Source organism: Gopherus flavomarginatus, chromosome 1 (assembly GCF_025201925.1).
Source record: "Gopherus flavomarginatus isolate rGopFla2 chromosome 1, rGopFla2.mat.asm, whole genome shotgun sequence".
NCBI lineage: Eukaryota > Metazoa > Chordata > Testudines > Testudinidae > Gopherus > Gopherus flavomarginatus.
In genome coordinates, this window is record NC_066617.1 from 159,823,574 (window position 1) to 159,838,688 (window position 15,115).

The 15,115-nt window shown below is 48.7% G+C and overlaps 1 protein-coding gene and 1 long non-coding RNA gene across 6 annotated transcripts in view; one reads left to right on the plus strand and one right to left on the minus strand.

The window, feature by feature from the left end:
* Positions 1-5,038: 5,038 nt before the first annotated feature.
* Positions 5,039-7,473, plus strand: LOC127055678 (uncharacterized). Its single transcript, XR_007775545.1, has 2 exons — positions 5,039-5,860; positions 6,466-7,473. It is a non-coding gene; the product is annotated as an uncharacterized LOC127055678 (long non-coding RNA).
* Positions 7,474-7,804: 331 nt separating this feature from the next.
* VANGL1 (VANGL planar cell polarity protein 1) overlaps positions 7,805-15,115 on the minus strand; it is a 56,376-nt gene continuing 49,065 nt past the window's right edge. For all 5 annotated transcript variants that reach the window (XM_050959031.1, XM_050959022.1, XM_050959050.1 and 2 more), the window contains one exon: positions 7,805-13,929. In XM_050959031.1, coding sequence (XP_050814988.1) covers positions 13,669-13,929 — 261 coding nt within the window. In that variant the 3' untranslated portion in view covers positions 7,805-13,668. The remainder of the gene's footprint in view (positions 13,930-15,115) is intronic.

Consider the following 15,115-nt stretch of genomic DNA (forward strand, 5'->3'; position numbering starts at 1 on the left):
CCTACTACACCTGGAAAAGGTCTTTGAGCGCATCAGGCAGGCAGGACTAACTGTTAAGGCCAAAAAGTGTCAAATAGGCCAAAACAGAGTGACTTACCTGGGGCACCAGGTGGGTCGAGGAACCATAAACCCCCTACAGGCCAAGGTGGATGCTATCCAAAAGTGGCCTGTCCCACGGTCCAAGAAGCAGGTCCAATCCTTCTTAGGCTTGGCCGGATACTACAGGCGATTTGTACCACACTACAGCCAAATCGCTGCCCCATTGACCGACCTGACCAAAAAGACCCAGCCAAATGCCGTTAAGTGGACTGATGAGTGTCAAAAGGCCTTTACCCAGCTTAAGGCGATGCTCATGTCTGACCCTGTGCTCAGGGCCCCGGACTTTGACAAGCCATTCCTAGTAACCACAGATGCATCTGAGCGTGGTATAGGAGCAGTGCTCATGCAGGAAGCAACAGATCACAACTTCCATCCTGTCGTGTTTCTCAGCAAGAAACTGTCTGAGAGGGAAAGTCACTGGTCAGTCAGTGAAAAGGAATGCTATGCCATTGTGTACGCCCTGGAAAAGCTACGCCCATATGTTTGGGGACGGCGGTTCCAACTACAAACTGACCATGCTGCACTAAAGTGGCTTCATACTGCCAAGGGGAACAACAAGAAACTTCTTCGTTGGAGTTTAGCTCTCCAAGATTTTGATTTTGAAATTCAGCACATCACAGGAGCTTCTAACAAAGTAGCTGATGCACTCTCCCGTGAGAGTTTCCCAGAATTCAGTAGTTAAAAAGTGTTCTTAAAATGTAGAAGTCTGTTAGTTATATACTTAGTAGTATATGTAAAGTTGCATGTGTTGTAGTAATCTGTTTATTTTAAAGTTCTAGAAGGAAATCGCCGCCAGTGAGCTTCCCCACTGTCTGCAATTTGGGGGGCGTGTCATAAACAGATAGCTAAGGGTTAATGTCTCTTCCACCTGAAGCACCTGACCAGAGGACCAATCAGGAAACCGGATTTTTTCAACTCTGGGTGGAGGGAAGTTTGTGTCTGAGTCTTTGTTTTCTGTCTGCCTGCTTTCTCTGAGCTTTGGAGAAGTAGTTTCTACTTTCTAGTCTTCTGTTTCTAAGTGTAAGGACAAAGAGATCAGATAGTAAGTTATATGGTTTCTTTTCTTTGGTATTTGCATGAATATAAGTGCTGGAGTGCTTTGATTTGTATTCTTTTGAATAAGGCTGTTTATTCAATATTCTTTTAAGCAATCGACCCTGTATTGTATCATCTTAATACAGAGAGACCATTTGTATGTATTTTTCTTTCTTTTTATATAAAGCTTTCTTTTAAGACCTGTTGGAGTTCTTCTTTACTTCAGGGAAATTGAGTCTGTACTCACCAGGGAATTGGTGGGAGGAAGAAATCAGGGGGGGAGATCTGTGTGTGTTGGATTTGCTAGCCTGATTGGTTATGACAGCTCTGCCTCCAGATCTCCCCCCACCCAATTCCTGCTCTTCCCCTGTGGCCTGGGCTGGGGCTGGGACTTGGGGTGGCTGGGGCCAGTGCTTGTGCAGCCCGGAACTCTGGGGCTGGGAGCACTGGGATTGGGGGCACTGGGGCCACACCACCCACCCAGTGCTCCAGGGCTAGGGGCACTCAGGCAGCCAGGGGCTGGGGGACCAGTGGCTGCTATGGGGGGGGGGGGCTGGGTTCCAGTGGGGAAGGGGGGTAGAAGAGGCAGGAGAGGTGGGGGGCCTTGGGCAGAAGGGGAGGGGTCAGGGGCTAGCCTCCCCAAATGGGTGGTTCATACACTGCTCATGTGGCTTTTCACATTGAAAAGTTCTGCAGCCACTGCTCATCATCCCACACCTGCATTGCAATGTCAGAGCTCATTTCTCAGGTGCAGAAGTGGTGCTCCACCATTGGCAGCTGCTTCATGACCACCACCAAAAATCTTTTACTGGTTCTTGCTATGTCCCACAGCAGTCTGCCCTCAAGGAAATCATCACATTCCCCATGACTCTTGTTGTGGTGCTGCAAATACCAGTGGATTGTGCATCCTGTGTTTGCAATGCTCATGATAATAGTGCAGAGCTGTGCAGGCTCCATGCTTCTGTCAGAGATGATGGACAGTGACTAGTTCTGCATGGATTCATGGGATATTCAAATTTGGTGCAAAAATCATGAGATAGAGATGGCATTATGGGAACTTGGCCCTGCAGTACCAGTCACTCCCTGCATGACTCATTTCTGCCCCAGCATGCATTGTGAGAACTTCCCAAAACATGGCGCGCTGGATGATGAGTTGCACAGTGAGATACCTACCCATACTGCACTGCACTGTGCATCGATAGAAGCACTCCTGGTGAGTACACACACCGCCAATGCCAGGAGCCCAGTATGCACGTACTCAAGTGTTATACAAACTGCGACAGCTTTATGCTGCCATAACTTGTATTGGCAAAAGTTTGTAGTGTAGCCATGCCCTGAGTCAGAGATGCTGCAGCATGTTACAGAGAAGACAAACACACCCACACACAGTGCTCTTGCCTGCTGACTTGCCTTTTCTTTCTTGTTTCCCTTAAACTAAAATAAAAGTAATTCAGGGTCACGGTCTCTGGCTGTAAAAGCAGCAAAGAGTCCTGTGGCACCTTATAGACTAACAGATGTCTCTGGCTGATCTCCATGCATAGCAAATAGAACAAGCAATAAGTGTCTTATGTTCCTAAAAACTCATGCTTCAGGGTTTCAGCCAGCCACCAGCAGCTTTAATTGGAATTTCTCCAATTATCATGAGACGGTTTTGTTTTTTTTTAAATCTCCTTCTCAAGTATTATGTACAGCCATAACTGGTGAAGGGACATTGGACGGGGCAGGGCTCCGAGGTGACACCAAGTATTCTCTCTCTCAGGGGCTTGGCTCGCTGATTCTTGCTCACAGACTCAGGGTCTAACCAATTGCCAGATGTGAGATTGGGAAGGAATTTCTCACAGGCCAGGGATTATGAGTTAGGCCCAATGGTGGTACAAGCACATGGGAGGAAGGGGGTGGTATTTCCTGGTAGACTCACTTGATTAGGGATCAATATCTAATGCGTGCCTGGAGAAAGCCCTCTTCACAGGGGTACCATTACTCTCAGAAAGCCGGGAAACCTGGACAAACGCTCCTTCCTGCCACAGTAGGACAGCACCTCAGCATTATTGATAATCTGCTACTGCAGGCCAACATGAATCAGGGCTCTATGAGTTGGGTATGGGGCATTGGACCTGAAACAGATGTAACCTTTCTACCCCTCTGAGTTGGCATCAACACGAGCAGGGTTCAGTATCCAGAGGTTCCGTTTCAATAACACAAATGCAAAACTGGCTCGAGCCCCCACCCAGTGACCTAGGACAATTACATACCACCCCCGGGTACCTCTAGGAGGCAATACTTCCCCTCTTGCAAGCACAGAGTCCGAGTGTAGCAAAATCCTCTTAATAAAGGAGGGAAACAATGTGGCTTCATATTGGGGAAACACCACAAACAGGATTCATAACGTAAACCATGAGCAAAAGACCCACTAAGTAAGTTTTGGCAATGTCCTTTTCCCCTTAGGGTCTTAAGTCCAATCACCCCAAAGTCCAACAACCCAAAAGTCTCTGTCTCTGGTCAGTGCCACCCCAGAGTTCAAAAGTTTATCTGCAGAGTTACACTCCCTCAGCCTGGGTGGAAATGTGGGGGGGAGGGCACACACAGGGTGTTAAGGGGCACCTTATGTGGGCCAGGGCTGACTGCTCCACCTCTCCGTGGAGTTCTGCTGCAGCCTTCACTTCAACCAGCTCTACTCCACCAGCTGTGCCACTCCTCCAGCCGACCTGTGAGCCGCTTCAGCCGTCCCCGCAAACCGCTCCACTCCGCTCACTGTTCCATGGGCTGCTCCAATGTACTGCAAACTGCTCTGCTCTGCTAGCCGCTTAGTGATAGATCTTCAGGCTCCCCCAGTAGTTAACACAGCACTCAGTGATCTCAGCTCAGTAAGCTTAGCTCTTTTAGTAATTTCAGCCTGTAGCAGGGGAGCTCCAGTGCTGGTGCACCCATTGGCCCAAATTGAATTCAGCTCAGCAGCCTCTAGATGGACTCCTAATGGAATCAAAACTAGCTCTGCTCTTCAACAGTGGAGAGAGGAGGATGTGCAGTTGGTGTTCCAGGCCCTCAAAAGAGGCCCATACCATCACACACACACACCAGTCCCCAACCTCTCTCAGTTCACTGGGTTTTGGCACCCATGTCCCTTGTCTAGTGAGTGCTACTTAATTGATGGAGCAACTCTGTCATAAAGCAGTCTCATAGTTCCTCATTCACATAATCAAGGTGACAACACTTTATTCCTCCTGCCCCAATAACAAAGAAATTGGGGATCCCAGAGCTGTCAAAATAACCATCCCAGGCTGCCATGGGCTATGCTAGGTGGGGTGGGTGTGCCAATGCAAATACCTGAAATTCCTTTCCACACTCCCCGTAATTCACCACCAGATGTCAGGGTAGAGCTCATCCTGACTCTGCTTACACAGACATAGGTTCCTCTGCAAAAGTAACTGATAATCAGAGCCAACCCTTGGATGGGGCAAATTGGGGCAACTGTCTCAGGCCCTGTGCTTTGAGGGGGCCCCACACTTTGATAAAATCGGGACTGTCCTGATATTTAGCCCTTTGTCCAACCAATGTAAGATCAGGACATCATTTCCCCCCGATATTCAGGTGAGGAGGGGGGCGTGGAGGCAGGGGGTGAGAAAGAGAGCAGTAGGTGGGCAGATGGGGCAGGGGGCCATCAGACAGACAGGGGAGGAGGAGGCAGCAGACGGGTGCTCTGGGCAGACAGCAAGGAGACTAGTGGGGAGGCTGATTTGTCCCAGGTCCTGCACCCCACTAGGGATGGCCTTGCTGATAGAGAGAGAATATGAACAAGCAGGATTCTCTCTCTCACACACACACAGTATCACACCATCCTCCCCCTCCCACAAACATGTGTGTGCATGACAAGAAGCAAGACACACACACACACACCCTTGGCTTATCTGTCAGTACCAGAAAGGGCTGTAACCTGAGCCCAGTGCCTTCCTAGTCCAAGATAAACTCAGATCAATCTTTCAACACCACGCTCTGCTGGCCAATCCCAACAACAGGTCTGCCCTTCCTGCATACCCGATGTGACATAATGTGCTGCAGAGGGATCCTATTCCCCAAGGTACCCCACCCTTTCCAGTGCTTCAGGGCCCAAATACTCAGCACACATGCCTGTGACCTGCCCCCAAGCTTAGGCACTTCCCACTCCCAGAGAAAACTCACTGCTGGTTCGGATTCTGGAGCGAGTGCCAGGGTGGCTCAATGCCAGCAATAAAGACCAGTGACATAAGCCGGAAGGTTGGTTCTGTGGCCCTGAAACCTTACCCCTCTACCCAGCCAACACAAGGTGTTTTGCTAGCAGAAAATGCCAAGCCATTAACTTCAGACCCTGGGATAGAGAGACATACAGCAGCCATGTTTGCTAGCGCCATCGCTCCCTGCAATGCTTCAGAGTACCCATGCTGTACACCCAGCTCATGTAAAATCGGTGGACCCTTCCCTCTACAGCTTTTCCCCGCCAGTGATGAGACCCCCCACGCACAGCTCTCCAGAGGAGCTGCTTTCTGACTGGCTGGATTTTGGGTCTAGTCCCAATGCGTCAGTGGACTTACTGGTCCCATTCAGAGTCAAGAGGCCATTGGAACAGCTGGCCCCATCCTGCCCAAGGACAGCTCCTGAAGCTCTACTCCCTGCATGTTGAGGGCACCATGGATGAGGGCAGCCAGAGGTCCGCGCTCCCAGAGCAACCCCAGCCAGCAGCCCCAGCTGCAAGGTAAAGCCCTTTAAACTCCACAAAACAGTGATAAACAAGCCTGACTGAGCTTTATTAGTTACCAGTTGTGGGGCTGGATCCTGTGCATAGGGCACACCCTCAAAGTTAAACCCTCATGACTTTGATGGGAGTTTGGGTGAACCAGAGCTGCAGCCTCAGCTCATGGCTTCCCCCTGTGATCCAGACACAGGAGTCAGCCAGGCAGAGGCCAGTAGGAGCAGGTACCTCCAGGCAAGCCGGTTCCTTCCACCACCTCTGCTCCTTGAGCGAGGAGGGTTGGCAGCAAGGCCAGAGGGCATGACTAGGGATTCCATCAGGATCAGTGGGTAACATGAGGGGTAGATTACCCCTCCTCAGCCTGCTGTAGGGATCTCACTCCTTCCTCCAGCACCTGTTGCTAGCAACTACCAGAGACAGGGTAGTAGATGAACACTGGGGTTGATCCAGTCCGGCAGTTCCTCTCAGGGCACAAGGAGTGGCCAGCAGTGACTAGAGCACCACCAGGTAAATGAGAGGTTTATTATTTATTGGAGGGACAGAGCAGCTTGCCCTCGTTTGTACCTCTAATTTATTTTTCACTGCAGTCCCTCTACTATTTCTTTCAGATCACCAGGGACTGCTCCTTAGGCAACTCCCAGCGCTGGGCACCACAAATGGCACTGCAGGACAAGGGCAAACAACTCCCAGAGGGATACACCAATCAAAGGGGAAAGGATTAGGAAGCTGGGGGGGCTTGAGGGGGGGAAGTGGTGTTGAGCAGTGCCAAGTACTCCCCCACCACCCTTCCTGTTTCCTACTGGTTTGAGATTAATGCTTTGTAACCTTGTTTGGTACTCCCAGGAGGAGAAATCCCCTTCTGAGGCTCTCTGCACTAATGTTTATCCACTAACTGCTCTTATCTCTGCAACTGTTGCATTGTATTTTTCATAGCATGGCAGCATCCTGTGGATTTTTCCAACCGTTTCTCCAGCAATGCTGATGGCAGCCTGGCAAATGCTTGGCCTATGGTGGGGGCACAGCTTGCGAGGATGAAGCCAGGAGGCCAAGCGCATCGGCACCGCCATTTGCAGTGCCCATGGAATCACTCCACACTCTTATTTCTACAGTCTGCAACAAAATTGTACAAGTTGTGCTGGTGACAAGACGTGCTGGAGGGCTGTTCCCCATAGGGTAACCAGATGTCCCGATTTTAGGGTCTTTTTCTTATATAGCTGCCTATTACCCCCTACTCCCTATCCCGATTTTTCATACTTGCTGTCTGGTCACCCTAGTTCCCCCACCTGTTATTCTGGCAACAGACAAGAGTTGAATCTCTGTAAGCTGGGTGGTGTAACCAGAGTGGTGGTAACAATACCTTTTTGCTTTATTGCTGATAAAGTGACTGAGAGCTATGTTGGTTTGTTTGTTTGAATATACCATGGTCTGAATTCTGTAGACACTAAAGGCGCCACCCCAAAGAACTGCTGCTTCCCCAGCCCACTCAGACTCTTGTGGAGGTTGGACTCCAATCAGGAGTCCCATTGAGTTTGAGGAACAGCTCTGGTACTTCATGATTCGGCTGTGTGCAGGGTGGCGTGAGCTCAAAAGTAAATAAAAGGGAGCACGTAGTTTTACCTACTGAATTCTAACTCCTTTCCCCCACTGCCAATTAGCTCCAGCCCCTCCTCCTGTATTTCCTCCCACAAATCTGAGATTTAAGGCATTCAGCACAACCTCCTACAGGTCTCATTGTTTAAGAGTGATAAATGAGCACGTTCCCTGTTGTGGCAGGACAGATGGAAGAGGCCTAGAATCGGGCAATGAGGGTGACTGGAGGTTTAGCCTGAAAAGGTTATGGCACTTGTTTACAGGGTACCACTGTCAAGGTGTAAAGAATGCTCAGAGAGAGGGGAAGACATTTCCCAGGCTGGAATAATCGAAGCAAGATTACATAGGAGCACAGAATTTCTGGTTTCAGTTTATTTTCAGAATTTTCCTGTACAAAGTATGCAAAGTGTAAAATGGTTTCATGTTTCAGTTCAAAACCAAAACCATCCAGCTATAACTTAAGAGAACCCAGCTTGGAACAGAACAATTCACTCTGCTAGACACACAGTGCATGAACACCACAGACATCAGGAGTTTGCTACTCAAGTTCACAACTGGTGGGAGGGGGAAAACAAAAACAGATTTCAGAACTTATTTCAGACCACGTATCACTGCAGTTAAAGCCACATGTGCAGCAAGAGGCTGGTTACTGTCTATTCATTAGAAAATCTCAGCAGAACTCACCTTACTATATGCAGTTTGTGTAGAAAAAAGTATCAGGCTGTACATTACACAGTGATCAGAAGAGTTGTGTGGGAGCCAGGAGATCCTGGCCCTTAGTACACAATAACATTGTATTCATTACAAGATACAGGCACAGAGGAGTGTAAGAATCCTTCACAGACAGATCTCCATGCAGGCAGCGAACCACAGCAAAATGAACACACACGTGTGTGTGTGTGGCTCCCAAGTGAATTAGTGCTGGTGAAAGGTGTCAGATCAACAGGCCTAGAGAATTCAGTCCTCTCTATGCACAGCACAGGCACGGGTGGCAGAGGCACAACGCTTCCCCTACACACTGCTCTGCCATGTGGGGTGAAAATTCTGTCTCTATTAACTGGCCCCTTTCTCGGAGTGGCCATACTCGTGGCAGTCATGCTGTTGTGGAGACCTGGTCCAAGAAGAACCAAACAGATCAACACGGAAGTTGCACAGGTTACTGACCACCTGTCAGACGGTAACTTTTGGTCATTATCTTTAATGGAGTCGGAGCCAGCCAACAGGAGGCGAAAGGATCTGTGTATCCATCCCATTGCCACACAGCCCCGACAGAAGTAATTTTATGACTCATTCACCATACAGTCCTAGTGGGCATTACTGAACAACCACCCCTGGCTTCAGGCATTAGCTAGGAATAATGCACACACCTACAAAAGAGACCGCACGTACAAATACAAGCTGAATATGAAAACAACAGACATCTGCAAGTTCATTTCCTATTCATCTAAATATCTATTGTGTGGCAGATTGAAAACTTAAGGACATTTTGAAGATAAAGTCTGGAGCCAGAATACAGTTCTCCCCAAAGACCCAAAGTCAGTTTTATTTATTTTTAAGAGGGGAGGCCAGATTTGCAGGCTTTTTTTATGTGATAGCTATGTTAGCTTAATTGACTTGAATAAGTCTTCCTATGAAGCAGGGCAAACAAGTTTGTGATCTTTCAGGCTTCTTTATCCTTACTGTTTAAATAAATTTATGCCAATAAGACTTTAAAGCAGTCCCTGGGGCTAAATGGATTTGCCAGTTTTTAAAAAACTGGTAGTGGTGTGATTTTCTAGGATTTTTAGTGGAGTACATTGCGGCAGGGGAGGGAATGGAAGTGTTTCCTGTAGCTGAGAGGCAAGACTGGGATTAGGATGGGATCCACCCAAGAGCCCTGTCTTATCATGAGTTCCAGCCTGTGCTCCTGATGACATCCATCTTGGCTGCTACTAGTTCCTCACCAGGCTCTTGGCCTGAGAAACAAAGACCAGGGAGATGGGAGTGGAGGCTGGAGCAACAGAGGAGGGAGAGTGCGTGTTCTTGGCAAAGGGGTCATCAGAGGCAGTGAGCCCAGCAGAGGGGGTGGGGAGAGGGAAGAGGATAGGAGTAGCCGTGGGCAGAGGTGCTGAAAGCTGGTTTACATTTATCACCACTGCCCCCATCCAAAGACACTAATAACTTATGTTATTCCTCTGCTATGGAGGAACGGGGGCTGCTGTCACAGCGTATGCTAGATCAGACTCTGCTCTGCAAGAGTTGTGTCATGTCACCCTTAGGCTCTACTTGTTGCCTCTATTCTCAAGCAACTCTGCCCCCAAGGGGAGTGAGATTACCAGCAGCCACTCTAGCCCCCTGGGAGCAAGGGTTGGTTGGGGACCATATCTTCTCCACTCTGCCCCACGTAGGGTGGGAGCGCTACTACCAATTACCTTGCTCTAGGTCCATTCCAATTCCATTCCTTCCTCACTCTGCAGAGCAGAGGGGCAGTGTGCTGAACCCGCATGCCGTGGTGAGAAGAGAGTAGTGACTCAGCTGTGTTTCTGGTGGGCTGCTCAGTTCATACACTGCCTTTCCCCATGCTACAGCCCCTGTTATGGGACTGGCAAGAACCAGGAGACAAGCATCTGCCCCTTGGATCCCACAAGGGGCCAGGGACCCTAACGTTTTCAATATCCATCCACTCCACTCTACAAACACCACTTTACTACAGAAAAGTCACCTCAACAATCTCCATGGGTCTCAAACTGATCACAGTAGCTTTGCTTGAATCTACTTGGGAGGTGCCCTGCTAGAGCCCTCCAGGCTTTAGGATTTGCACCGTGCTGCTGACTGAGAGCAAAGACGTGAAATAGTGTCTCTGGCAATCCAAGCTACATAGTGGGGAGTAGGGGAAATAGCAGGGAGCAAGGAGATCGCTTGCCCCTGAGCAACGAGGAGACCCAGCACCCTAGGGAAAGGCTCAGCCTTACATGGACTTCACTTGACATTGTTCAATAGGAATTTCCTCAGTCCCTTAGCTTACAGTCAAAGGCTGGGGTTCTTAAACACTTCAAAGTAGGTTTCCATTCATTTAAGAACTTTCCAATAAAAGAGAGGAGAAAAGGAGAGGCGGGTCAGAGTGAAACAACCCACTTCAGAGCAAACCCTGACTGTGCTTCCCGTAAAGCAAAAACTGTGGGATTGGGTTGGAAATGCTGACACTACCTTGCTGTCCCCCACACCTGATTCTCATCCACTAACAGACTATAAACGGCAAGTGAAATAGGCCGGTCTAGTTTCACTGTTCAATTCTTTATTAGAAGACAGTTTGCGCTTCAATAGCAAATCTCAAGTCACTTCACAAAGGTTACGTTTAGCCTCACAACATCCCTGTGAGGCAAATATCATCACAGTTCCCCCCTTTTGCAAATGGGGAGATGAAGGCGCAGAGAAGTGAAGTAACTTTCCTAAGGTCTCACAGTGATTCCCGTGGCAAAGCAGGGAATAGAACCCAAGAGTCCTGGCGCCCCATCCCCCACTCCAACCACTAACCTCTCCTTCCATGCTCAGCAAAGTGCAGAAAGGGAAATGACCTTGCCTCTCTCATTTGGGTTTAGACTCCTCAGGCGATAACAGTAACAAAGTTAAGGGCATTCCATTTAAAGGAGGTTTATGCTAACAGCGTGCCTTTCAGTGACAGACAGAAATGGTGGCACTTTGAACTGCAGCAGGTAGGTTACGTAGCATCTGTGAAGACACTTGGCTTCTATTTGGTTTTATGTTAAATCCTTACACGCATTTAAAAACAGAAAGACGTTTCCTGAGCAAAGTGACTGTCAAACAACTCCCAGTTCTGCGGTGGTACGGCAGGAATCATGAAAGGAGGAAATTTATACTGGGTGCTTTTGTTCTAAATTCACAAGTCTGAGCCAACTGAGCCAGGGTTGGGGCTCTGAATTCAGGCAACCAGTTCAACCTTGATCACAGCTTTATCCAATTACCCCCACGGTCCCTGCCCCACAGCCCAACAGAGTCTCTTCTCCAGTTGCATTTGTTATCCAAAGGTTGAAGAAACTCACTTTTTATGACGCATCATGCACAGCACTATGTGACTTGCGTTTAAAAAAAAGGGCACAAAACCAACAGCGTTTTTAAAAATTAATATACAGCAAAGGCCACGACTGTTAAAAACCAACAAAGACTGCCAGAAAGCCTGACTGAAAGAACGGGTGTGTTTTAGGGCTGGGGAAATCTATAAACATCTCATGAGGCAGTGAGACGAGATTCTTCCATAGACCCACCTCCCTCCATACCACCAGTGCAATTTGGCTTCTTTGTAATCCTTACTGGTGCATAAATACAAAGGGGGTAGGGTCCTTATAAATACCACAGGAGATACCTAGGACCAACAGGAAGGGCCTGGCAGACCACAGATAGACCATGGCTTGAGAATCACCACTTTAGGCCCTGGGTCAGCAAGTTGCTTGAACACACAACTGGTCCCATACACTTCAATGGGACCTGCTTAAGTACCTTGCCTTAGTGTGTTAAAAATCTGTCTGTAACACAGACAGGCAAGCAAAACAAAGACATTCACACTGTAAGAGACTTCCCCCCAGACTTTCCTGTTCATCAAAACAAAGTTAGACATAGGCCCAAGCCAGGAAATCCCCCGCCAGATCCGGAACTGAACCTGCCCAGAGGTCTGGAGGTCATCTGGACCTGGGGTTTTGGTTCAGCTCATGAGAGAAGTAGGAGCCGGCTCTGGAATGGAGACCTGAACCCAAACATTCCTTGAATTCAGAGTGCAGGGAGCGGGTTCAGATCCAAAGGTTCTGTTTAGACCCAGCTTTAAAACCTTGAGAACTGAGCTGCACTGACAGGAAAAAAACCTTAAAAAGTAAGTTCTCTGGAGAGCTAAGCGCCCCTCACCCAAGAATAGACAAATTCCAGGCTAGCTTGGTGACTAATACCGAGGAGAACAGTCACACAGGGGTAAACAGTCAAGATTTTTTTTAAAAAAAGAAATTGCAACATTCAGACGCAGTTTGGTCTCTCTTCGTTACAGCAGGGTTGGGGTGTGGGTGGGATGAACATACCGTAGTGCATTTATATATTGTGTCTTAAAGAACTATGGCACTCAGCCACATGCCTCAGCCAAGGTCTGCCCTTCGCCTGCTCACACTCTCTCTCTGGGCCCGGGAAGGACAGGGGTTAAGTGTTCCCCCTTCCTTCGAGATGCACTTGAAGCCCTTCCAGAGTACCACACCGAAATTCCTGCGCATGCTCCCTTTGTTTGGGACCAGGCTGTCAGGGTTAGGTAAACTCCACACACCTCCTAGGAGAATGTTTACTCAGCCAGGCTGTAACTGTGCAAATACATAGGGAGAGGGAGGTGGGGAGGAGGTGATAACAGGACTGACCCCGGGGGGAGCTGTTGCTAGAGAAACACATTCAGGAAGCTGCAAGGGGGGCAGAGAGGAGAGCAAGCACCGGACATTCAAATTAGTGGGGCAGGGATGAGAGATCAAGGGGCCGAGGGGGAGAGTTGTATCATGCACAAATCCCCTGACGTCTCATTAAGACTGGTAATAATTCAAACAGCTGCAAAGTGAGCAGTGCCCATACAATGATCCGTAATACAAGCAACTGAAGAGACTGAAGGAAACAGATGGCAAAACCCACCCCTGCTACCTCCTGGTTCACAGGGGTCCAGTGCTATTGGAGAAGAGCAGCCCTGGAGAAGGAAGAGCTCTTCAACCCCAAGACAGCCTGGTTTACAAATAACTATCAATTCTCTCCCCACTCACCACAATCTCCTTCCTGAGCAGAGGGGAACCGCAAATTCTCCCTCACATGCAGACTTCTATACATGAGAAAAAACTGCTTCCCCATAGAAATCTACACGCGCAGGACGCAGAGACGAGGCCTGAGTAAAGGAGATGTACGCACACTACTGATCACTGCAAGGCAGGGCTCCAAAGGAAATATAAAGGCCGTGTTTGTTCACACAGTCTATAATATGCCTGGAAAACAAGGAGGACCATTTTGTGTTAAGGGCTCAGCTAACTCAACCAAGTTGCCTTGTGAGCTTTTAAGATATTACTTTCTAGATAGATATCCCAACCCATTACCCCCGGTCCTCCTTCCAAATAAAGTGCAGATGGTCAAATATTACTGGTCTGTCATCTGCCAGTTTCAGTCAGCATTGGGGACACAAAACCCAAAAGCAGAAGAAGAAGAGAGCACTGCCCCACATCCTAAACCGAAGTCTCAGACTGCAAGCGAAGGGCAAATTTGTGAGATTTGGGATCTATGAACTCTTCCGAGAGTTTGATGAAGGGGATTTTCTTCACATTAATTACAAGGCTGAAGTCCAAGCACTTGAGAACAAAAACGACACCATCCCTTAATCCACTTGTGACTGCTTCTTCACTGACGAGTGTCCACTGCTTGGAGAACCAGCGATCCCTGTCATATTGGAGGGTTGGGCCTGGATTGATGTAACGCTCCAGGAATGCCTAGACACAGAGAGAAACACACACACGCACACAGAAAGAATGAATTGGTGCCACAGGAACTCCACTTCCCCATGACTCAGGTCTGCCTTGACACTTTCTTTCAATCTCATGATTTAGCCCCAGGGACAGAGACAGTCCCTGTAGCGAATTGTTTCAGCTAGCACATTTGGTAAACCTTCCTCTCCTCCTGCCATTTCCTAGCCCTAGGACCTGAAGGAGTAGGTGACAGCTAGAGATCAGCTTTATCTCATCCCAGACAGTTCACAAAATTATGGCTCCAACTTCCAATTTCAAAATTGCAATTTAAATATAGATTTAGCACTAGGGAAAGGTCTGACAGCGCTGGAGAGCAGAGGCCTCTCCCTCCAGAAAGAAGGAGCCTGGGCAAGGCACAACTTCCCCTCTGCCATATATACAGCTCACTGCCAAAATAGCCCCATCCGTGACCTGGAGAAATCCCCTGTCCCAGTGGGAGGAGATTTCAGTCTCCGTGACCCACTCAGTCCTTGGCAGGAAAGTACTTTAGCTCAGACGCTTGGAAGAACAAGCATCACTTCAAGCAGTTTACTTGATATTGTTGTATTTTAAAGTTCCCACAGCAAACTCAGGGGGCAAGTTCTGCTGTCAACACACATCATGCCAAGCGCCCACTGGGATTCCAGCGCTGGTATTAGGTCATAACAGACCCCAGGTTTAAAGCCAGCCTAAACGCCCACAGTGTCTCTGCTACTATCACATATGGTTACAAATACTGAGTAAGATGGTAAGTGCTTTCGCACTTCTGCAGTGGCCTTCATCCCAAAGGGGATTATATGTAAAGCACCAAGCCTCACTTCACCCAGCAGTAAAATGCAGCCCTCTCTGGAAAGGACTGTGGCAGCCATTGAACAGTTGCACAGCAACTGAGAGCAGGAAGTGAAGCATAATCATTCAGCTGCATCTGCAGGGAAATGTAGGAAGGCAGAATGCAGCCATACGTACTGGGGGCTTGGCCAGGACATGAAGACTAGCACTCCTTCTCATGCACACATACACCTCCACACACACCGTGCCACAGGGTCGCTAGCAACCGCAGCTCCTTGGGTAGAAATCCAATCCAAAGAACAGCACCCCCAACGCTGCGTCTCTGAGGTCAGTGCTGGCAGCGGGAAAATTGCTCCTTCCTGAATCACCCACTCCACCCCTC